Consider the following 23,828-nt stretch of genomic DNA (forward strand, 5'->3'; position numbering starts at 1 on the left):
CTAACGACTAAACCCAGGAAAACAGCCTTAGGATGTTTCCATCTATCCATCATAGGACTCTCCGCTCACAGAACATACACCCTTGGCTTTTCTTCCCCCTCTAAAACCCTCGCCGTCCCGTTCCTAACCTTCCGGTTATGCAGCCAGTACACAACCTCCTGCACCAGAGCAAGCGCAATGCCGCTCGCCACCAGGATAATCATAGTGCGCAGGCCACTCCGATAAAAAGGCCGGTCGCCGCCCTGGAAGTACTGCGAGCCGTACATGAGCCCTCCAATGGCAAACATGACCCACATGGCGACAGCAATACTACGCTCGCGCGGATCCACGCAGTTCACCTGCACCCACGTGTTGTGCACCGGGTGGTACCCGACCGCGAACGCGTTCACCACCGTCCACAGCGCCCACCGGCCCCACGGCCCGGCCACGTGGTCCTGCGCCGCCCGCGCCGCGATCAGCGCCGCCAGGTAGCACGTCTGTGCGGCGATCACGGCGCCGCCGCGGAGGTTGGTGCGGTCGCTTAGCCAGGCGAAGAGGAACGCCACGGGGAGGGTCGCGGCGGCGCCGACTGTTGCGAGCGCGTTGGCGGAGACGCGGCTGAAGCCGAGGGAGAGGTAGATCGAGGGCGTGTAGGTTGTCAGTGGCGACCAGGTGGAGAAGACGAGCGATGTTGAGAGGTAGTGTGGCCAGCGCTTGTAGTGCAGGAGGGTCTTGCGGACTAGTGCCCAGGGGATCTGGAGACCGCGGCTGCTGGTTTCGCTGTTGCCTTCGCTGAGGAGCCTTTGTTGTAGGATGTGCTGGTCTGTTGGTGAGATGCGGATCAGGCCGCGGGATAGGAGGGGCGTGGGTGAGTTTGGGGAGCCGGGGAGGATGAAGAGGAGTGACAGCCCCACTGAGATCGTGAAGACGCCTTCGACTGTGGGATGTTAGTTTTTCATCTCGAGTCTTTCTCCAGCCTGTATGAGAACGTACTCAAGAAGATCCATTGCCACCCGGACAGACCCTGGCGCCCGTCCAGCTGAATGATTCCAGAAGCAAGGATGGGTGATAGCGCATTTCCGGAGAACATGCCGAAAAAGAAGATGGCCACTCGTCTGGCCAGCTCTCTTTGCCGATACCACGTAGAGAGCGTATACACGGCGCCCGGGATGTAGGCCGACTCGGCCAGGCCTAGGAAGCTTCTCGAGACGAGGAAGCCGGTCCGGTTACGCACGAAAACCTGCAATGTGGCGACGAGGCCGAAGCAGATGACCTGTCCGGATATCCACTTGCGAGGCCCAATCTGCGGTTCGGCGTCAGCTTCTGTGAGCCTGGAACAGTATGGGGGTATTTGAGTACCTTCTGGAGCAGCATGTTGCATGGGATCTCGAACACCACGATGAAGAGGAACATGAGCTGGTTCCCTAGGTTGATCGTGGCCTGGCTCACTCCTATATCTGTGGCGAAGCCGGCGGTCAGGGCGCTGGCTAAGTTCATGCGGTCGAGCTGGAAGACGAGCAGGCCTAAAAACAGCAGCGGCAGGACTGTTGTGTCGACTCTGGTCTGTATTAGATTGGTTCAGAAGATCATGATTCATGGTGTACGTACTTATGTCGAGCCCCGTCCTCTTCCTTCTGGGTCCATGAGTGACTGTTTCGCCTCTCTGGAGAGGCTTCCAATTCGTGGTCATCCAGGCTTTTCTCCATAGTCCAGAGAAGTTACTTGAATTTTAGAGAACGGCAACAAAGCTTGTGTAGCGAGATCAAGAATTTGTCTTGTCTGTGTTGCTGAGAGTGCATTCGGGATTCTGATATTCTATCATGCTGGGAAGTTCTCGACAGCATTGCGCGACGCGAGATTCTCTCAAAACTTCGAAATTGCGATTTGGTGAAGCACTAAGCGGCCGATCGTGATACTCCAATTGGACCATGAGGGACAATTTGTCCCAGTGTGTGGGAGGGGAAGACGTTATGCTTGTCAATTGTTGCGTGATGCTTGGCGATCACCAGTAATATTTTGCCTCAGACACCGATATGGAAGCGCAAGCTGATATTGACCACGCGAAACTGATACAAAGCATTTCGGCTGTAAGGAACAGTAAACATATATCGCTACGGGCTTTGATCAAGCGCGGATGATGCCATCGTGCCGAGCGTTCGGCGTATGCCCAGGTGGGGCAGTGATCTCACCACAAACGCCGCTATGTGTCTTACTGCAGGAACGAGTCTTTTTCCCCCTTATTCTCTGGCTCGATTGCAAACTCTGGAGTAACAGAACACAGGCTGCATGAAACATCAATGTCCAAAGTTAAGCGGATAGCTATTATCGGCGCCGGCCCAGCCGGTGCCATCTCGATAGACGCCTTTGCCCAAGAACAGGCATTCGATGTTATTCGAGTCTTTGAGAGAAGAGAACGACCGGGCGGCTGTTGGTAAATTATATAGAGCAAATATAGAGATGCGTGCTCATCCGTTCCAGGCTGTTCGATCAAACACCTCCGCCGCCGCTCTCCGATTTCGAGAAACTTGCTAAGCGCACCGCAGACACGCCGCTGGCTGTACCGAAATCCTTACCAGCACAGATTCGACCGCAGAAGATACACAGGTACGATGACACGCCTGTGTATCCGTATCTTGAAACGAACATCGATGCGGCGGTAATGGAATTCTCGCAGGAGCCGATTCCTGCGCAGCGGTCTGATCGTTCCATCTCCCTTCACGGGAGTGACACACCTTTCCGCTCGCATGAGGTGATCCGGCAGTACATCGAGGATCTGATTATTAGGAACGGCTATAAGGACTTTGTGGAGTATGACACCACGGTAGAGCGTGTTGAAAAGGATGGAGATGAATGGCGGGTCGTGCTTCGGAAGAGTGGAGAAAAGGTGGACTACTGGTGGGAGGAGCGTTTCGACGCTGTTGTTGTAGCAAATGGGCACTACTCTGTGCCATACGTTCCCACAATTCGAGGCCTGAAGGAGTTGGCAGAGCTTTATCCTGGATCTGTAGAGCATAGCAAAGCTTACAGAGGTCGAGAGAAGTACAGAGGCAAGGTAAATAATTCAACCAGCTCGCATCTTCACTCGCGCTTGCTGACAGTACTAGAGGGTTATTATCGTCGGCGCGTCTGTGTCTGGAGCTGACGCTGCGGTGGATGTCCTCGGAGTTGCGCAGCCACCTGTCTTCGCCGCTATAAAAGGCCATAAGCCAAATCTATATTTCGGGGACGCGGCTTTCGACCACCCAGATATCGTCAAAGTGCCGTCAATTTCACGCATAGATCCGCACAGCAGGTCCGTCTTCTTTGAGGATGGAACGATTGTCGAGAACGTGGACCACATCATACTTGCAACTGGGTACTCGTGGTCACTACCGTTTCTCCCCAACATCCCAATTCGCAACAATCGTGTACCGGACCTATTCCTCCACATTTTCCATCAATCAGACCCAACACTGGTATTCATCGGCGCAGTAGCAGCTGGTCTGACGTTTAAAGTCTACGAATGGCAGTCGGTGCTCGCGGCAAGAGTGCTGGCCGGACGAGCAAAGCTGCCTCCGGTTCAAGAACAGGAGTCATGGGAGGCTGAGAGAATAAAACAGAAGGGCGATGGCGTACCCTTTACTGCACTCTGGCCGAAATTTGATGAGTACTTCGAGACTGTGCGTGCCCTTGCCGGCGAGCCGGGCGAAGGACGGCCAGGGCGAAGGCTACCGCAATTCGACCACAATTGGGTCCGGATCTTTGTTGAGGGGCATCAACGCAGAATTGACATGTGGAAGAATGCAAACTCGGAAGCATGCCAGAGGAAAGAGAAAGCTGCGGCCAAATTGGCAAGGCTATAAGTTTAAAGATTTTCATATGCTTCGCAGAGACACATTGGCATTGCTTTATCAAAGCAGTGGCTTGATCGACTGGGTTCGCTTCATTTTGTCCGTATAACATAGTTTCGAAATCAAGAACTGGTACACTGCTCCCATGTTGGCACCTCATCTCCCGTGTGCCGCCGATGGGTAGCTCACGAAGTCCCTCACCCACGTTCTCGTGTCTGGATCCGACTCGTTCGGATAGTCCCAAGTGGCAGAGTACTCGACAATTCTTCCCAATTCGTTTAGCTGAGGCCTTTTGGTAGGGTTGTATTCCAAGCACCACGCCACGGTATTCCGTAGTTGCGATGAGTAGCAGCCGGCGAGGTAATCGTTGTTCTCTTCCAGAAGATGATGCCCGCAGGTCCACCCGCTCAATCTCTGGCCAGAAAGAATGAAATTGTAAGGACGTGGAATCATAGGATCGTCAGCGTAGTTCAAAGTCATAAGCTCGAACATGACCAAGCCAATGTGGAAGATATTGGAGTGCGAGGAGTAATTGCCAGCGACGTCCCCGGTGCGTAGAGCATTTAGGTCCCGAACATAATCCCATTCCTCGGTGGTTTGCTCCTTTCGCGTTTCACAACCTTGTCAGCGTTGGGGCTTCCGGAACGAGCTACAAATGAGAATCCACGCTTGGGGAAAATAAAAGGTCACACATGTGCAACTCACTGGCAAAAGAGAGTCAAGTTTTCCCCTTCGTCTTCTCGTCCAGCGCTGCGTTCTATCGATTACCAGCTATATTAGCCACGCACTTTTGATCACTCAATATATGTCGGGCTTACTCTTCATCAATGTCGTCCTGAAAATTTTCACTTTTGGGCAGGACACTCAAGCCCAGATCAGCTATCTGTGCTGGCGATTAGACCCTACATCGATGGTTTGGTGTCTCATAAAGAGAGGAGATTTGAGAGGAGTATCACCCACCTTGGTCAATGGCCATAGATCATGATCGGAAACAAAATCCCCGACGAAGACTAAAAGAAAGGAGTTGTTAGAAAATGATGCCTGCCAACAGCACAGAAAGAGAAAAAGAATAGTCATACTGTTCTGCGGGTCTAAGTCAAAATGTACCATGGGATTCCGATCGTCCACTGCTGACCTCCTACTTGACTCTGTCATAATGGGTATTTGGCTGGTCAACGGATCCTTCCCCTGATAGAATCCCTTGGGGTGTGCCAAAGCAACGCAACCACGCCAAAGGCATTCGAAGATAATCCAGGCCACCTTCTCTGAGAACAATTGTCTTGGCTGTGTGCTATTTAAGCGTACCATCTTTCCAATCCACGTGCCTAGGTCGCCGAACTTGAGGAATTCCATGGCAATGATATCTTGCCGCTGGTCGAGGCGCTGCCTGTTCAAGCGGATTCTGCCATCGATTCCTGGCTCGGCATTATCCCAAGGCAATACAGGCCAGAGGTTCAGGATGTTCAAAGAGCCTATGCCGAGACGCGGATCTTGAGGGTTATCCGGTTGAGATGAACCTGGTTGAGCAGGAACTGGCTGAGAAGGATCCGGTTGAGGAGCTTGATTGTTCGCTGGGTCAGGGTTGGCATCGGCTGCCATATTCTCATTTTGTAGCAGTCTCAGCAAATTCGCGAGGAGCCACATGATGGCTTGAACAAGAAATAGTATGAGAAGCCACACAACCCTGAAGATAAATATGAAAAGTTTGATGGCCCACCTCTGAGAAACTAGGAAGTAGTTGATCGGCTCGGGACGATCCTGGGGCCAAGGAAATGCCGCGAGCAGTATGCGTTGGACTACGTGTTTTGCCCCAGCCATCAAAATCATGTTGTTTCTCTCCTTCGTGATTGTATCCCCACCATCCCTTCGTATATCTGCCTTTACTACAAGTCTGAATTCCCTTCCTGTAAGATCATATAAGGCAAAAAGCGCAGCAACGCCGAACCCGCCCTGGCCTAATATCTTCTGGAAGCTCACGTTGGCTGGAGTAAAATCCCGATTTAGGTTAAAAGTGGTGCTATACGCCTCCTCAAGCTTTGCCCTTGCTGCAGGTGCCAGAAGCCCCGGAGACTCCGGCATTGGTCCTGGGAAAATCGCTGGGTTTCTCGTGATCCGCGGCCCTCTCGCTGCAAGGAAGGGATCCCGCAACCCGCCCCATCTCCCAAGCTTCGGATGCACAATATTGTCGATTATATGTTCCCTCCTATCGCGGTTATAGGAATGGCCAAGTCCTCTCCGAAACTCCGTGAAGTAGTCGGTATATAACTGCTTTGCCCGCCGGAGTTTGTCGGCCCGGGGGGCTCTGGGTGGGGGCGGAAGTCTATTATTTTGTATCGACGACATGTCGATGTCTTGAAACTCAATTCTTTCTGTTTCATCGGTATGAAGTTTAATGTCAAGAAGTCGCTGGCAGTCGCAACTATCATAGTGAATTCATCGCTGATAGCCGATCCGAGACAAAGGGCTTCGAGGCCGCAAATAAAAACCGTTTCCGGAGGTGCCAAGCGCAACTCCGGGCTGGATGCATCCCAAACAACGCAAAATACCACAATTTATATTTGTATACCTTACACTCTAGGCTCTTCAGTCGGGTTAGTTCGTCTCGGCTCGCCTGTGTATGGCGCCATTCCTTTGGAACGATTCAAATGTATTGTCTTGTCATGCCGCGGAGCTTGTTGCATCGACATATATATTCACAGAAATCATGACGAGTTCTAGTAAGACGTCTATAGTTGCAGTTTATGCTGCATCTATGTACTCCAACTAAGTAAGATGCCGATCCGTTCTATTTGAAGTCATCACCAGCACGCATGTCTTCTGGTAGAGCATACCGTTTCCAATCACTGAGACTGCCGTGGCAAGAATCACTGCCCCCAGTAATGCTCACAAGTGGTTCTACCGGAAACTTTTCCGGGTTCTCTATACTTCCTTCGACTCTGGCTTGTGAGCCACGGGTGCGACCTGGAAAGAAGGGTTACATTCGCAGCTATACGTGCCGGGAAAACACGTAAAACGATGCTTGAAGGTGTTCCGTGGCACTAGTGGACCTAAATCGAGTAAGCGCATGATTCAGATTGTCGCAGTACCGAGATACAAAGTTGCAATACCGGAAGATACAATCTCAGAACGTGGCAGCCCCGTAAACACAAGCACAAGGGCTGTTCCTAAGTGGGGATGGCAATACTACTGTGGAGATGTTCTCTCCTGGTCATAATCTCCAAACGAACGACCGGAAAAATTAGATGAACACACCGCTCACGGAACGCGCCGAGGCTGTTTCCACCAATTCGCTGGCTGTTTGGCTTAGATTAATGGAGCACTCCATCGCGATGGGACCTGCCATAAAAGTAGTGACTGCGAGTCGGCCTACAATAAGGCTGGTAAAAGAAGAATTAAAGGGGTTCAGCTTTCCATTGATAGTATAAACTGCATCGCATTATATATAAGAACGCCAAGCCACTTGCAGTAGATCACTGTCGCCATCTTACTGTAGTCGTGCACGCACCAGTCGGTCCACTTTCAGCCTTGTTCATCATGAAGTCCATCACAACTCTTGCTTTACTCGGCGCTCTTGGCTGCGTCAGGGCAGCCAACGACGACACAATCGGGTTTGGGCCGTACTTTTCCCTTGGGCCTACGGCTTCATGGATTCGTTCAGCCAAAACAACACTGGTGTTGCCCAAAGTCCCTACTCCTGCGACCGATCGTCTTGCTTTGTGGCCGGGCATGGGCACTAGTGGGAATGATTTAATCCAAGCTCTGGCGGTCTCCTTCTCCGACCCTAAGGCTAACTGCGGTGCTACCGCGGGTCAGTGGTGCGTGTGGGCGAGCACATTGCAGGATGGTACTCAGCTTGGAGGGACACAAGTACCAGCAAACGCTGGTGACCAGATCACAATGAATTGTATATAGATCCTTGTCTCGAAGTTCTCGCGCCCTAGCTAACTGTGATCTTGCATAGACGTGTACAACGATAGCACTAGCAAGTACGACCAGACCGTCTCTATCAATGGCAAGCAAGTTTCAACCTTGTCGACCTCTTCCGGCCAGGCACAGGGTTGGGGAACGGCTGTTGAGTGTCAAGCGCAAGCTTGCGACAGCAGCGTCCCGGCGCATTGTAAGTTTTCTCTTCCGACTAGGTTCGATTTTAATTCGTGAGCTGACTCAAAGTGACAGCGTACACTGAAACTACCATTACACTGAACGCAGCGGACACCACATTCGCAAAGACGTTGGCCTTGAACGAGGCAACTTCCACTGGACTCAAGACGTCGGATAACAAGGTTTTTACAGTCACGACTATAAACGTTGGAGCCCACACGTTCAATCTTTAATTAGATCAGGGATTACGTGTATCTTTTGTACAGTACTACCGAGCGAGAAAAACAAATGGACCTCATCTTCAATATCATTGCGGCACTAAATGCTGTATCGTCTGTGTCGATTCGTCACTGTGTTTACGTCAGATGCAAGAATAGGACGTCCAGGACAACAGGCAGCTTTGTCTCTGATTTGCTGAAAGTCGTGACCCGTGCAATCCGATACAGTGTCAAGGAAAAAATACATTTACAATATATAGGCGGCTAACTTGAGGCACTCTCTTGTCCCCTACGCATCTCCCAAAAGCGAACCCATGAGAGTTTCCGGGACTGGTGTGATTCAGGTTCTTCCAATGGCACCTGAGTATGCAAGAATAGCCCTGCCCAAACATGAAATTAAGCTTGATGAATGCCCGACACGTCTTTCTCTCACTTCATTGCTGTCTTGCTAACAGTCTTAGCATATCGGTTTGAGAACACACGCGTGCAAGTGGTTCAGGACAGCAGTTTTTCTTGTTTAAATGGCCTCAGGATGTATATATTAATCGCGATTGCCAAAGCGTAAGAACCCAAACTCGCACTGAAATTTTGCTCGAAATAGACGACTGTCGATCGAAAATGCTAAATACATACGCAACTGCAGTACGGTCGGACAAGCTTTGGCTAATAAAGTCAGGAGCACGCCAGCCTGGTGATTGCCAGTCTCCAAGACAACCGTTTCCACCTCTGCTGCTGTCATAGGATCCTTGGGTTCTTGCATGGCCGGACGAATCCACCTCCAAACAAGATGGGACTCAGTATGCCACACATTCTTCTAGAAAATCAAGACCTACATTCGCCTTTCCCGGGTTCCGATTCCAAAACCCTTTGCTGTTTCCGCCGGTCTGGACATGATGGATTAGGTTTTCGGATCCATGTGGGGGACTTCGGGCTTGGGTAGCAGTGGCCTCCTGGTCAAGGCAATCTGGATGTTTGTACAGCCGGATTCGACACATGCAAGACATTTGTATCACATATAAAGCTCCTGTAGACCAAAATCTCAACTTAACTTGGCGCTGAGCTTTGCATCGAAAGCTTGAGGGAGCAGTAGATTCGACCCCATGAGAGCAACCAATATAATTGAAAGGCTGCGGATCTCATCAGGTCTCAGTCACGTTGCTCACTTAGCAACACTTAAAAGCGCTCGGATATACGCTAAAGAATGTGTTTTTGCCCTGACTCTGTTACCAAATGGCCCCGTCTGGCCTGAAATCGAGACATCGGATGGTGACACAGCCTGAAACCTTTGGACAGTCAAGGATGATCAGTACACACAACGGCTCTCCACGAATTGCAGTAGTCGTCGGGACTGCCGTGCTCGCCGCATCCCTCATCGGTAGTTCATCCGCCTCTAGCATCGGTGACTGTTTCAATTCACGAACCGGCATGGCTGCATGAATGGGTGTGACTGAAAGCCCAACATGCCTCCTCCAGCCCTAAATCTTTTCTCCGCAGATCGCAAGACGCACCAAATCGTGATTTAGACTAGAGAGAAAATCTTGGAATAATCCGATTGCTCGGCACAGGGATCTCGCGTAACCACAGAATGCAAATCATCTGATATCTACGAATTTGACCCAGCCTTAGGTGGTACTTCTAGGCTATAATAAATAAAGTTGTAGAGCTTAGACGAGTCGGATGTCGAGTAGGGACTTTCAGCGTGTTGTCGAAACCTAAAAGGCAAGAGCAGTGACGGCCATGTAGTACTGCTTTACGCACACTACGTGCCCTGTCCGAGCAACTTGTTGTTGCATTGTCAGTGACTCGGTGACCACGTCGAGAGCCCGGACGTGTGCTTCATCCTCGAACGCTCGGGGATCTCGCCTAGAGAAGACACTGGGATCTTCGTCGATCACATATGCTAAGGTTTGTGCTAGTGTATCGCTCCCTACAATTTCGCAGCTGAAGTTTATATGTAAAGAACCCATAAGTATGGCTTAAAGCAACGTAGCCTCAACCTCCAACCTTTTGTGCTGCGTTGGTGTCACTGTTGATGATATTGCCCGTAATTCCTCCAACACCGTCTTCATGATGGGGGATCTACGCATTTTTTCATACATGCTCATTAGCATCATGTACGGCATCAGTACAACCACCATATTGATGCGAATCTACGTCCGCGGCTTGACAATCAGGTCTCTCTGGTGGGATGACTGGGTGATGGCCGCTATGCTGGTGAGCTCGAGCGAACGCGACACTGTGACCTGGGCATGTCAGAAGCGGCGCTCTGAGCTAATCTGTGTTTAGTTTTTTAATACTGCGCAACAAGTGATCTCCTATGTCCTATTCAGCCATGGAGCGGGCTTGTAAGTAGAATCAAGCATAATGAAGACATAGATTGCGATCTCCCAGCACTAATGTCAATATTGAAATAGAAACATGGCTGAAGTTATGACGAGTCACCCAGAATGGTTGCCCGTCATCCTCAAAGTACGCCCGAGCACTCAGAACTACCTGGGCACATATCACTGACCTTTCCAGTGGAATCTTGTCAACCAGTTCTGGTACACGTGGCTCCAATTTAACGTCAAAATGTGTTTTCTGCTGTTCTACTATCGTTTAACGGACCGCACCGGCTTTCGGCTCTGGCTCTGGGCCATTATGGGGTTTCACATCATCACCACTGTTGTGATAGTTCTCCTCATCGCGCTACAGTCCATACCCTTGGCAGCCGTGTACGAGCCTTCAAAGTATCCTGATGCCATAAGCCTAGACCTCAACGTCATTTTATTTGTCCCTTTTGCTCTCACCCTGGCCACGGACTTTTTTATTCTCGCGCTGCCACTCCCAATCGTCCTTTCTTTGCAAATGTCATCAAAACGCCGCATGGCTGTTCTTGCTGTGGTTACGACTGGAGGACTAGCAGTCGTAGTCTGTGGACTACGAGGCATCATTCTGACTGAAGCCGCGAGATCAGCAGACTTTACGCTCACTCTTGGGAAGCTACTATTAATGCTGAACGCCGAAATGCAAGTCGCTATCGTCGCTGCCAACATGCCATCACTCAAGACCTTTCATACATTCTGGAGGCTTAAAAGGCTTGGCCCCGGTCAAGGTGTTGGTGAAGAATCTCTGGAAACGAGATCTAGGCGCATCGCGTCCAGATCTCGAGGTGGAATCGAGCTCCGAAGTGAACAGCTTGCTTCCAAGCTTCTGGACTCGGGTCGGCATCAGGGGATGCCAGGGCACGGCTTTGCTAAACTAACGGAAGAGAACCCTACATACTTCAAGGATGACGACGATAGTACGAAGGCGAGCGCCAAAGACAGCGTCGGAAAATTTGTGACGGCTGGTACAAGTATTTGAGCGCGCTGGACAGATCCAATGCATGATTCTCGTGTCTATGTACACGAAAATGCGCTTGCTGGCAAGGAATGGAAGATAACACCTCAACAACACATGTCAGAATTCAGAGCCAACGGCAGAGAAGGTTGAATTAACAGAAGCCCATGAATTAAGGACAAAGTATATTTATTATGAAGGTCGATGGCAGGCCGCCTTCTCAACTCCGAACCTCTGGGAGATGACAACCCATTCTGCAATGATCAACGTCTGTCGCAAAGCCGCCACATCCTTTTCGACAAAAGCCGAACCAACGAGGCCCTTCACCTTTTCCCAGTCTACAAACCCTAGCTGTTCGACATGTGACCTCGTCACCAAGCGTTCGAATAACCGATGCAGTGCACCGCCGGTCGGCCAACTGACAGGAGCCGTATAAGGGTGCTTACTTCGCTGATAGATCTCGTCTGTGACAAAAGGTCTCACAGCCTCACGCAGAACCCATTTCTCCGTCATTTTCTTCGCAGAAGGGTCCCAGCGAAGCTTGAGACTAGGAGGTAAGTTGTTCACATATTCTGCCAATTCATGGTCAAGAAAAGGAGGTCTTGCTTCGATGCTGTGTGCCATCTCTGTTCGATCGCCCAGGCAGGAGAGAAAGTTGTTTGCCAAATGGCCTTTCGTCCAAACGTACAGCGCTGAGTGAAGTGGGTGCCAGCTGTTCTGGACAAGGTCGAGTACACGGCCGTCGACATTGCTAGCAGTCGTGTCGAGTGGACTGGCGGAATTGTAGCATTGAGTCCAGTGTGCAAAGAAATCTGACGGTAGTTGAAAGGCCGCCATCGATGCTGGAGTGGTTATGTTGTTCAGCTGGTGGCGGGCAAGAGAAGGTCCACGGTTGGACGCATCTGCCCCAATCGAGGAATAAGAGCCCGCGATTTGCTCTTCGAACTTAACACAGAGTGCTTGCCGTTGATCTTCGGAAATTGATTGCTTCCCTGACCAAGCCGGGTCAGGCTCTCTGAGGAAGTCGGGAATGTATAGTGGGTAGCCTGCGAATTGCTCATCCGCACCCTCACCTGTAAGAACGACTTTGCAGTCATTCTCGCGTGGTACTTCAGAGAGGGCGTATTTCCCAACAAAATTGAGATCGTGATTGTGGTGTTCGCAGTGATAGGTTGCATCCTCAAATCTCTCAGCTAGCCCTTCTTCATCCATGTGTTTCTTGATGTGTTTGACGCCAAGCCACTCTGCGGTCCGATTTGCAATGTCCGACTCATCGAACCCACTTCCTGTGTCGAAAGCTATGCTGAAGCAAGAGATCCTCTTGGTGGCGCCCTGTATACCGAGTTTCTCGCCCTGCTCTTTGACCAGGTGGTTGACCATGCCAGCAATCGCGGAAGAATCAATCCCGCCAGATAGATAGATTCCAATGGGAACATCAGCTCGCAGACGAAGCCGGATGGACTCGAGAAGCCTGTCTCTAACACCTGAAATCATCTCATCTTCCTGACGCGTATCCAACTCCAGCTTATCTCTGTAGTTGATCTCCCAATATTGCCGGGGCTCGGGAAGCCCAAATGGCAAGTGCAAAGCCAAGTAATGTCCTGGCCGAACCTTTTGGACATTCTTGAAAATTGTCCTTTGATCATGGTTCCATCCCGCCTCCCGAATGCTCTGCACATCCCATTCAGGTTTCCATCCCAGAGGAAGGAAGCCTTTTGCTTCCGCGGATATTAAGATTCTGTCGTTGTCCATAGTCCAAAACAGAGGCTTGATGCCGTATCGATCCCGAGCAGCAAGGAAAAGCTTTTTGCTGGAGTCGTAAATGCAAAGTGCGAATTCACCGCGTAACTTTGAAAGGAATGATATTCCATAGAATTCGTAGAGTGCAATGACCAATTCGGAATCACATCGCCCCTTGAATTCGTAGCCAAAATCGTGGATCAGCTCTACGCGGATGCGGTCGTAATCATAAACCTCGCCGTTGACGACCGCGTGAATGTGGTCATTGGAACTGTGAAATGGCTGGTGTCCGTCGGGACTAAGATCATTGATGGCTAGACGACAATGCCCCAATGCTGCCATCCAATTATTTTCTGGGCTGGATTACGGACTCGTAGAGTGTACGTACCAACGCTATTGTCATCACTAACCCATATGCCCCTGGAGTCGGGTCCTCGATGAGCAATTCTATCCAAGCTTTCATTCAGCTGAGCCGCAGTATCTCTTGAACCATCATCAAGAGATGTGCCGTTGAGGGCGAGGACGGCGCTTATGCCACACATTGTCAGTAACCTCCACTGTTCCTTCTTAAGCCGGATCGCTTTCGCATAGGATTGATGTATCGCTGGTAATTACTCTTTTAACTGTGTCCAAGAAGCATACTGCATATGCTGGCATGGTGTTCCGAATTCCACGGTATTCCAGCGTCAAAGCGATGCTTTGACATAATCAGGACAAGACCGGGATCCACCAATGATGACGCCAACTTGAACACTAAGCAAGTCAAGCCGTCATGTACACTTGCGGACTTTCCCCAACAGTCTGCAGGCGTTATGATTGTTAACTCTCATCTCTAAGCAACTACTGCTTCCCAAGTAATACCAAAGCAACCAAAAGAAAAACGCCGGCCAATACTATAGGCCGGGGACAGTTGGACGAGGTCGATGAGCGCGTGTAGGCCCAGATGACACGATAAATTAAAGCAGGGTTTGAATGAGGAAAGCCTGCATGTATACCATTCTCTTATGATGCCTAGGTCTCTCCAGCTCCAAGTTTCTCCTGTTGTCATGGTGTTTCAATTCACTAAATTTCTTCAAACAAAAACACCATAATACTTTCTCATGCGGGTGAAGGTTCCTCGCCCGTTAGAAAACAATTGAAATTGGTTGGTAGAGCTTTTGACTTGTAGTAGTAGAAACTCAGCTGCACATGAGGACTTTGTGAACAATATCGAATAATTTAGTGTGCTTCTTCCTAATTACTGTCTGCAATGGAATTGACCTGATTATGTTACCACTGAGCAGCTGGACAATCCGTGAGCAGCTGCTGAAAATAATGCTTCTCGTTGGTTGAGTCATCCAATCCGGCGTGGGACGTAGCCCATCATACGGTCTCACTTCTACAAAGCGATTGGCTTCGAGCAAAGTACATATGCAGGGTCGAGTAGCGCGTTGAGGATGCTGGCCTATCACTGCATGCTGATGTGAGCCGCTACTCATACTGGCAAGCGACACTCTGATAATTGTCAGCACACATGTCGTTCGTGTGCAGCATGTGGCTTCTTGGGCTTGAGTCTTAACAGGGCGGCCGCCAATATCTGATAACAGCTAAACCAATAGAAGCGTGAAAGCCTCTCGTAAATGACTTGAGAAAATTCTAAGCAGGCCTCCTGTGGCTCGGTCTTCTTGTAATCATGACATACAATTGTCATGGCAAGCATAAGCCATTGGTGCCGTCCATATTGCCAAGTAGCTACTTCGTTGGTGCCTGCGGAAGCCCCGACTTCAACGTTCATGGAACTCCATGCATGTGTATTCCGTAGGCCTGTCGCGATATTCCAGCTCCATCGCACTGCCACAGATGACTTGCCAAAACACATACGCGCCTAATCTGACCTCACGGTAGACGCGAGTGATTGGGCAACCTCCGAGACTAGTGCTTGCAAAAGAAGGTTGTATGATTGCCACAGGGCGGCCAAGAGGTCAAGGATTGGGGGCCATAAACCCCTACCTTTCCTTAGATACACCCTGCTCAAAGACTGCTAAGCCCACTCCGCTGAAATTTGAAATTGGTTTCCCTCACTACCAACCTCCATCTTCCACCTGCGATAAATCCGCAAGGAATTCAGAATTCGGCACCGTCAAGCCAGGGTTGCTGGGCGCACAGCAGGACTGGAGCTTTTTCTCATTTCGTTCCCACTCACCATCTGGTATTCAAACATTTTGTGCATCTGAAGCACCAATCCAAGCAAAATGGATCCCTCTACATCAAATATGTCGTCTTACGATCCAAGTCTGTTTCCAGCTTTGAACCCTCCGGCAGGTGTGCTACCCAATTTCGACGATCCACCTACACGGGCTCCTGCGGCGAGGATAGTCATTTGCGTTACACTGTCATTTATGCTTGTGTTTGTGTTCTTGCGAACATATACTAGAGCATTTGTGACACACATGTTTGGTACAGACGATTGTAAGACATGTTGAACATCTTTACTTACATGGTCAAAGGAGCAGTTTTGATCCCAAGTGTGTATCTTCTAACATGAGCTCATAGATCTCTGTATTTTATCGGCTGCTAGTGTTGTCACAGCCAGCGCGTTCTTACTATCTAGTGCGTTTGGGCCAAAACAGAGTTCGCGGTCTGAAAAATTACTGACATTGCTGGACAGTTCTCGGGGATCCCCTTGGGCCGCATCAATGGAACGTCCCCCTGACAGCCATCACCCACAAATATGTAGTGGTAAGCGAAATTATCCATCACACAATGTGGTGTTAGCTGATATTTCCAGAATTCTTTCGCTGCGGTGTGCATGTATGCTGTGAGCTCCATGTTCACCAAATGCACGCTACTAGCGTTTTATCTCCGTGTGTTCCAGCCTGACAGGAGAGCGAAGTTCATGGTCTGGGCGGGTATCCTTAGTATTGTACTGTTCTATGTCGTCAGTATAATCTTTCTCTTGGTACAGTGTATTCCAGTGGACCAAGAGCTTCCCGGTCTCGACCCGACGAAATGGGAGGAGCGAGCAGGCAACAACCGCTGCGGGCGCCGGAGCATCGACGTCTCTGCCGCACAGGGCTTATTTGGTGCTGTCACAGACCTCTACGTCCTCACAATACCTATCAGCTCCGTACTTGCTCTCCACCTCCCGAAGAAGCGTAAGATTGGTGTATTGGGCATTTTCTTGACCGGCTTGCTGTGAGTGAAGTTTACGTGCTCGTCTTACTTTGCGTCTTTTGACTAAAGAACTTTGTTTATAGGGCATGTGTCTGCTCTGCTGTAGCTGCATACTATCGTTGGGTATCACGAAACACAAATGACTATACATGGGACTCAGTGCTATTGTGCTCTTTGGCGTGAGTAGATGACCTCATCAATGTGAATAGAGATGTTCCCACGAGACAGCTGACACAACCCCATCGCTTCCAGCTCGGCTGAGCTCAATGTAGGCATTATTTGCAGTTGCCTACCAATAGTATTCGTGGTTTTCCGGGGCTCTGTCCCAGACAATCCCTTGAGTTCTTTTGTGCGGTATCTCAGGACGCGGGGTAAACACAGCAGGGTCTTGAACTCAAGTCAGCCCAAAGAGTCCTTTCCTGGGTTCTCGTACGAGAATCCGACGCCTCGACGAGTCCAAAGAGGCTCTCTGACGAGCATCCGCACATTTGTTCGCAGCGGTAGTCGCTCGCAGCCTCCGCAGCCTATCACGGTCAAGACCGAACTGTCAACTTACAGGACTCTGGCTTCCGTCGATGAGACCTATCATGAGCAATTGAAGCGCGACTACCTAGAAAGTCATCACGCTACTTATTCCATTGGCTCAAGGGCTCGCACGGCCTCTGAGGAAAGTTCTTCACCTTGGGCCCATCCTTCGTCTTCAGGTCGTGTCTCCTCGCAAGCTTACAGCCATGAGCAGTGGTATCCTGTTAGCCACATGTGTTATCAGCCACATGAGTTCAGTCCGCATGATCACTATACAGTGGGCCGAGCAGTTTGATACACCACGATCATATGAGATTACAGGGCCCAGAAAGAACAGCTCATGCAGAAAGCATTGTATATAATTTGTCTCCAGCGTCCAATCGGTTGGTCCGAGTCCGGTGTTGTCACCTATTTACTTCATAGAACTGACATTGGAATGAGATATAGCACGAGGTCCGGCGAGAGTGGCATATAAGGAGATGAGCCGCCACCGGGCCCCATGTATCAATGCGTCATAATTGGAAGACGCTGGGTTCTCTAAAAGCGACCATTCCCACTTCAATCAAGCATATATGGCTTGTATGATAAATGCTACCTCAGTAAGAGCGCAGTAAATAATTTATCCTATCTATTTCTGGATTGAATAGATTCATCTTACTGTCAAGTTGCATGCATAGACAGGTCAAGGGCATATTGTGAGAATACTTAGTTCTCAAGTATGATTTCATTGTCTCCAATAACATTATGTACAACAAATGTTTCAACTCATGATTACAAGCTACTGGCATCAATCTCAGCAACAGCAACCCACTCCAGTGTAACCGGCCCCAAGAGCCCATACTCGTAAGGTCCTTGTTGTGCATACTTGGACTGCTGAGCCGACGCAACCTGTCCCCAGACCTGGACCAAATCCGCTTCGCTCTTGATTCTGTTGAACAGTGTCGTAGTCACCTCAACTACAAGCTCGTGCTCTTGGCCCTCCGCCACGTAGCTCGAGATATCCACGACTGGCCGTGCTGGGTCAATTGGGGCGAGCTGAACGCCATCTAGACTTGCGCGAATGGTGTTGACCACGGGCCCGAGAGAGAGTAAGGCTCCGATGCGAGTAGATGGGCCGCTAGTTGAGGAGTTACTGCTCGGTAGAGACGGCACGGTAAAGCGTGTGGTGTAGCGTCCCACGCCGCTCACGCTCTCGAACCCGGCACCAAGCTGCGTCCAGGGAACGAGAGCCTGGTTGGTGAAGTTGTGCAGCGTGATAGCTGTGCCAGCCTCGACGTTAAAGCGATCCTCTGGGGCGTGCCAGTCTTCGATCTCGATATCCCAAGTCGGCAGGTCAGTGGTCGCGGGGAGGGCCACGTCAAACGTTGTTGTCTTGCCGGAATCGAAGGTGAGGCTGGCTGAGCCAGAGCTGCTGACTGTTGCAAGAACAGAGGTGTCGCTGGAGTTGCTACGCTTGACGGAGGCGACGTTCTCACTTGAGGATGTGACGAAAGGCCTGCTGGTGTTGTTGGCATTTGAGCCCGACTTGAAAACCAGAATAGTCGTCTCATTCGCTGCCAAGTTGACTGGGAGAGTGTACACCGACCCATCAGTCGTGTACTCGACAAGCTCTTCCTGTGTTCCGGCGAACGCATTGTACATGAATGGGGTGGCGTCGTTCCCAGACGAAGTGAAGGAGACACTGCAGTCGACCGAGATATATTGGTCGTTATATAGATAGACGTATTCAGTGCTGCTGTTAACATCACTTCGGACGACCGGATAAACGGGATTTGAGGTGCAGTTCAGGCCCACACGGGGCGCAATTGTCAACTCCGAAAGAGCTCCAGATATCTCATTGACAGAGGCCACGAAGTGAACCGCTGAACTTTGAGCCAATTGAGATGTAATATTAGCAAGTTGGTCCTCATCGGCAGAGGGGTACGTCTGACTGGGGAGCGCCGAAGCATCGCCAACGACGATGATGGGAAGTCCTGCCTGGGCGAAGCCAAGGACTGCCTGAGCTGCTTCCACTGTGATGATCTCCTGACCAGAGAAAACGAGCGCTTTATACGAAGGCCCGTCCGCAGCCAAAACTCCATCTTGGACCGTAGCTTGTGGGAGGAGCAGATTCTGTGGGCCGAGATAGTCATACGTGTATCCCAGTGATCCTAGCCCATTCACACCACCAAGGGCGTCTTCACCACCGGGTGCCCATGGAGCTGCGTAGTAATATAGGGCTAGATCGATCTTGGGAACACCCTGTTGGAGCACCCATTGGTTTCTGCCGAACCAGTCCAGTGTGTCCTTCAGGTGACCTGATCCGTACGTTGGCAGATTCGGTGTCCACATCTCGCTGTAGAGGTAGTAAAAAGTCGTATACCCCGGCCAAGTTGTGTTCGGGTAGTTCCCGGAATAAGGAGCGCCGTGAAGAACGTGCTGCGTGATGCCGCCAGCAAGGCCTGCCTTGCCATGGTACAGGAACTGTGGAATGGTCAAGTTGAACGCTGGCCCGGACACGGCACCCATCTCGCTCGATATAACATTGCGCCCTGCAAGATGAGCAGGGCCGGAGAATTGGCGATAGGAAGTCACACTGTCCTCAAATCCTAGCGATTCGCATTCTGGAGCGTCAACCGATGGAATGACGCGGAGCATTTCCAGTGGGAGATTGTACGCGGGTTGGTCGGAGTACTCAACACCACGCGCAAGGGACCATTCCTCGAAATGATCGATGTAATCTTGATATCCCGAGGTCAAGACGGTACGGTAATCCAGATCATGAACGCTCGTGTTGTCTTTGGTGTACTCGCCATACTGGTAGAGCTCTGGGTAAGCGAGGATGCCGCCGTTCCAGGTGTTTGAGGGGTTGTAAAGCAAAGGCAGATATTTCACGATGCTATAGCCCATCTCTTTCTCGAACCGTGAGATAAAGTCTGGCGTCCAGTACATAGCTGCTAGAATTTCCATGCTGTCTTCCCAGGCTATTTGACACCGAGTCAGTTTCGAAACATTTGTAAATTGGACGAGTGGTGTTCAGGGTCATCATACAGTATTTGCCAACATCTGCTAGCAACTCGGCTGTCTCCGCGTCGGTCAAGATCTGCTGATCCCAGAAGTCGGTGACTTTGACCGCTCCAGCGGTGCTGAAATGGTCGACGGTCCAAGAGCCATTTCCAATCACTGTCGTGGCATTGAGCCCTCCGCGACAGGCCCGTTGATTCGTGTATCGAGACCAGTAACTGAAAAGCTTCCAAGTTGAGTTGCCGCCGCTGGTCGGAGGGGTCCATTGCAGCTGTCCATCTGCTGACACATTTGGTGTGAGGTCAATGTAGGAGTCTTCGTCCAGAACGAAGACTGGGACTGACACATCGCCAGCCGAAAATGTGGAGACAGAACGGCTTGTTTCTGTCATCGGTGAGTGAATTGGACCACGGACGCGTTTCAGGGATATACGTACGTCCAGTGACCTTCAATGCAAATACAGCGGTGAGGTTCGCCTGACCAAATTGCTCGAGCTCCCCTTGAAATCCGAGACCGCCCTGAAGGACTGCTGGCAGGTATGGAGGCGGCACTGGACCAGAAAATGTCTGGCCTGCCGTCACAGTCGCATTGCCCGGGGCCTAAAGAATGTGAGACACGTACCGCATCCACCTTTGGCATCTAGCAATGGGGGCTATGGGAGTCTAGGGTCGTAAAGGAGGCAAAACTTACAATTTCGTATGAAAGACCTTCCGTCCCAGGCTCGCTGGGCACACCAGCGCCTTGGTTTGGGCCCAGAGCGAAGTCTATGTTGAAGCCGTTACCCTCGGCCTTGATCGCCTGCAGCGTTTCCTTGAACAGTTCATTGAATGCTGTGTCACCAAAACCGTAGATGGACCAGTCGGTAGGTGGCTCAATGGGGCCGTCAGGCACCGGAATTAGCTGTGCATACACGAGCCCGTAAAAATAGAAGGGCAGGAATTCTATCCCGCCGGCGCCAACGCTAGCCAGGGAGGATATATCCTTAGCTACAATGTCTGCTGATACAGATGCATCCGGTAGCCTGTGTTGAAGGTCAGTGAGTGGGCATCATACACAAAGAGAAGGAGGGATGAGAACTTGCCAGTAGCGAAATCTCGGGCGATACAAATTGCCCGGATTGCTGAAGTCGCCTGCTTGAGCAGTGACGTATGGAACTGTCACCACCGCGGACACGGCGAGAGCCAAAAGACTCTCCAGTAGAACAGATCGTACCATCGTGTCGAGTCTGAATCACTTGTCGAGCAGGTCGACGAGGGGCAGCAGACGAGCGAGCCTGTTGAGAACGAGGGGGGCAAAAGAATGAAAGCGACTTCATCATCTTATAATCTCCCACTATTATGCACGTGAAATTGGAGCGCTTCTCCCCATACTGGCTGGTGTCCGCCCGGGACGCCGCGTGTGGGGAAAGTAGTAATTAGCCCAGAGCACGACAGCGGTGAGCTTTCGTCACACGAGTGAGGGATCGAGGTCACGTTGAGGAGGCGAGGCTTCCTCGTTGCAATAGCATCCGAAAGAAGGCCCAGAACTTATTGCTCCACACTGCTGAGAGTGCCTGGACGGTTACAAGCCGGTGGCTATCCCTTGCCGTATGGGTGTCCTTGCATTGCACAACATTACACCGAGGGGACGTATACATATGGTAGTATTCGATCTGGGATCTGGGGCCTGGGGCAACAAACATGCTTCCCGTCCGAGAGCATGCACTGGAAGGGATGAACACCGGCCTCTCATTGGCTTTTCCGGGAGCTTTCGGTGCATGGGGAGTAGTGCCGGGGCTAAAGCGGTCACTTGGCACGTAGAACTCCGCCCAGATCATCCCGAGGTCACAAAGCTGGGCGATGGACACCGGGTTTTCCGGTCGGGCCCTGTTGCCATGCGCCGAGTCAAGTCAAGGTCCCCGGGCCAGGGTTCCATTCTGGGCCTTATTTCCCCACCATGGCTGCCTTCCCCACGGGGTCTACTACGTAGTCTTCGGGAGATACATTTGACTGTGACCGTAAGTTGCACCGCAGCAAATTGTGTCGTCATGCTTCAAAAAGGAACTACTGGTCGCTTCCGCGTTGCTCCCGCGGTCCCAAATACGAGCGCGGTGGCCAGATGTCAGGAATTGACTCCGTTCTCCGAAAAGCAGTGCTCAATCTCATCACAAATGACTGTGGAGAGAGAGAGAGACAATCCCGTCCTTCCACCATACAGCACTCTTTGCGTTTCGCATCTCAACTGATAGCGTGTTCTCTGACGAAAACTAGCAGGGAATCACTCCATCTCCGTACGGGAGGATATGGCCATTTTGCATTCAAACAGGTGGACATTTCTCGTATAGTACACGTGCACAGGCGTATTGGAATGCATCTGATTGCGCCAGTTCTCTCCCCGAGGGTGGGGACTGATCATCAGGTTCTCCTTGCATAAACTCTACAGCCTATAGGACCCCTGTTTAAATGTATTAGTTCCTGTAGTAAGCCGCACATGCGACTCCACCTCCACCGGGTATGTGGTGTCGATTTGGTACCGCTAGCCTGTTTGAGAGGGCGCTCGAGATACATTCTCACGAGGAAATTACGAGCGTTCTTGGGTAGGCCGGTTGACTTCCACGTAACTATCGAGTCATCCTATAATTGATTCTAGGAAGAGGCAAAGGCGAAAGAAGACAATCACTCAAGCACCAAGTGCGACACGAGCACCCGAATACTTGGCAGGTGGCAGTCGAATTTAAGGAGTCAGATCAAGTTTTCTCACTCCACATAATCAGTCCCAGCTCGGAATATATGACAGGCAGTAGGCAATGTGCAGCGGATTCTAGTACCAGCAGAGTTTTCAACTGTCGGCGCTTATCGAGCCGTGGTGCAGATAAAACTTCAATGTTATAGTTCTTGTGTGTATGATCTCTTCAGCGTGCTCAGTGCGATTCTGAGCAAGGCTATATTCCCGCCTCTCTTTCATCAGCCGCCGTTCATTTACCTGCTCTCTGATGAAGGGAAAAGTATTTGGCTACCTTGTCTGAAAGGGGGGGGGGGGGCAGCTTCCGGAGAGCATAAGGTAACATGTTGATCTCATACAATTTCCACACAAAATCATCAAAGTATCCTCTTTCAGACGCTTGTACTTTCGTCAACGTATTAAGTTCCCATATGCCAAAAACGTGCTGTTGACATTACCTTGCATGATCGAGAACGATGGAATACTTCCGCGGGGTAACTTTGCATCACTCCAAATTTTGGGGGAGGCGGAGGGAAAGAGGGGAGTGGGAAACAAAGACAATCGCTTGAAATGCGAATACAAGTAAGAGAAGGTGGCATGGGGAAAGCCTAGACATGAGCGCAGCATAGCTGCTTTGATTCAAGATGAGAGCAGATTTTGAGATAGTAACATTGAACGAGACTCTAAACTTAGGTCTTGATTGTCGTCTCAGGAGTGGGTACGAACCCACTTTTTGGCTGCAAAAGTAACCGCAACCGAGAATTTCAAGTTTGGAATTGAGCAAGGCTTAGAGAACAATCAGCCTCTGTCCGTTTCATTTCTGACCCTATGTGACGGCCTTCGCAGAGCATCACTGAGCAATTGACACTGGAGATAGATCTCTGTTGCACTCCCGCGGTGATACAAGTTCCCAGCCAAGAAAATTTGGTAATCGAAATTGAAACCTAAGTCTCTCCGGGCCTGTCAATCAGCCGAAGTTTCGAAGCCCAACTTGGTAGTCCGCAGTTACCGAGACTATACGACGGGGAGAGCTTCAATGATGCAAACCATGGCCAACCAACTCTAATCTCTGTCACAGTCACACGTCCAGATATGATTTGGATGAGTTCAACGAGCACCCACTGCCGGCCGCCAAATGATGCCAGACAAACTATAAAAAGGTGCTAATAGCATCTATCGCATAAATTTCCATAGGGCTGTGCCTTGTTCGCACGACTCAGGAACTCCTCGGTCTGGTCCGAGCAGGTCTGAGTTCCAG

At 50.7% G+C, this 23,828-nt stretch overlaps 8 protein-coding genes across 8 annotated transcripts; 4 read left to right on the forward strand and 4 right to left on the reverse strand.

Annotated features, from left to right (window-relative positions):
* Nucleotides 1-65: 65 nt before the first annotated feature.
* Nucleotides 66-1,685, reverse strand: J7T55_014958 (inner membrane transport protein yfav; the record flags this gene model as incomplete). Its single annotated transcript, XM_053135277.1, has 4 exons — nt 66-916; nt 973-1,282; nt 1,339-1,537; nt 1,588-1,685. 4 exons carry the CDS (start codon nt 1,683-1,685, stop codon nt 66-68), a joined length of 1,458 nt encoding a protein of 485 aa, XP_052987045.1.
* Nucleotides 1,686-2,276: 591 nt separating this feature from the next.
* Nucleotides 2,277-3,821, forward strand: J7T55_014959 (uncharacterized protein; the record flags this gene model as incomplete). Its single annotated transcript, XM_053135278.1, has 3 exons — nt 2,277-2,410; nt 2,458-3,031; nt 3,084-3,821. 3 exons carry the CDS (start codon nt 2,277-2,279, stop codon nt 3,819-3,821), a joined length of 1,446 nt encoding a protein of 481 aa, XP_052987046.1.
* A 144-nt stretch (nt 3,822-3,965) lies between these two features.
* J7T55_014960 (uncharacterized protein) lies at nt 3,966-5,453 on the reverse strand (the record flags this gene model as incomplete). The annotated part of the gene is made up of 6 exons (XM_053135280.1): nt 3,966-4,412; nt 4,515-4,566; nt 4,628-4,692; nt 4,770-4,819; nt 4,889-4,997; nt 5,115-5,453. The coding sequence occupies 6 exons, from the start codon at nt 5,451-5,453 to the stop codon at nt 3,966-3,968; spliced, it is 1,062 nt and encodes a 353-aa protein (XP_052987047.1).
* Nucleotides 5,454-7,343: 1,890 nt separating this feature from the next.
* J7T55_014961 (uncharacterized protein) lies at nt 7,344-8,143 on the forward strand (the record flags this gene model as incomplete). Its single annotated transcript, XM_053135281.1, has 3 exons — nt 7,344-7,713; nt 7,771-7,926; nt 7,986-8,143. 3 exons carry the CDS (start codon nt 7,344-7,346, stop codon nt 8,141-8,143), a joined length of 684 nt encoding a protein of 227 aa, XP_052987048.1.
* A 2,055-nt stretch (nt 8,144-10,198) lies between these two features.
* Nucleotides 10,199-11,473, forward strand: J7T55_014962 (uncharacterized protein; the record flags this gene model as incomplete). The annotated part of the gene is made up of 4 exons (XM_053135282.1): nt 10,199-10,342; nt 10,415-10,473; nt 10,543-10,597; nt 10,649-11,473. 4 exons carry the CDS (start codon nt 10,199-10,201, stop codon nt 11,471-11,473), a joined length of 1,083 nt encoding a protein of 360 aa, XP_052987049.1.
* Nucleotides 11,474-11,641: 168 nt separating this feature from the next.
* On the reverse strand, nt 11,642-13,731 carry J7T55_014963 (uncharacterized protein; the record flags this gene model as incomplete). Its single annotated transcript, XM_053135283.1, has 2 exons — nt 11,642-13,503; nt 13,578-13,731. 2 exons carry the CDS (start codon nt 13,729-13,731, stop codon nt 11,642-11,644), a joined length of 2,016 nt encoding a protein of 671 aa, XP_052987050.1.
* Nucleotides 13,732-15,420: 1,689 nt separating this feature from the next.
* Nucleotides 15,421-16,603, forward strand: J7T55_014964 (uncharacterized protein; the record flags this gene model as incomplete). Its single annotated transcript, XM_053135284.1, has 5 exons — nt 15,421-15,490; nt 15,837-15,907; nt 16,134-16,363; nt 16,503-16,521; nt 16,595-16,603. 5 exons carry the CDS (start codon nt 15,421-15,423, stop codon nt 16,601-16,603), a joined length of 399 nt encoding a protein of 132 aa, XP_052987051.1.
* Nucleotides 16,604-17,638: 1,035 nt separating this feature from the next.
* Nucleotides 17,639-22,085, reverse strand: J7T55_014965 (uncharacterized protein; the record flags this gene model as incomplete). Its single annotated transcript, XM_053135285.1, has 7 exons — nt 17,639-19,830; nt 19,898-20,254; nt 20,307-20,469; nt 20,561-20,891; nt 21,083-21,143; nt 21,488-21,735; nt 22,060-22,085. 7 exons carry the CDS (start codon nt 22,083-22,085, stop codon nt 17,639-17,641), a joined length of 3,378 nt encoding a protein of 1,125 aa, XP_052987052.1.
* Nucleotides 22,086-23,828: the final 1,743 nt, after the last annotated feature.

Source organism: Diaporthe amygdali (assembly GCF_026229845.1).
Source record: "Diaporthe amygdali strain CAA958 chromosome Unknown NODE_53_length_281289_cov_64_976018, whole genome shotgun sequence".
NCBI classification, from domain to species: domain Eukaryota; kingdom Fungi; phylum Ascomycota; class Sordariomycetes; order Diaporthales; family Diaporthaceae; genus Diaporthe; species Diaporthe amygdali.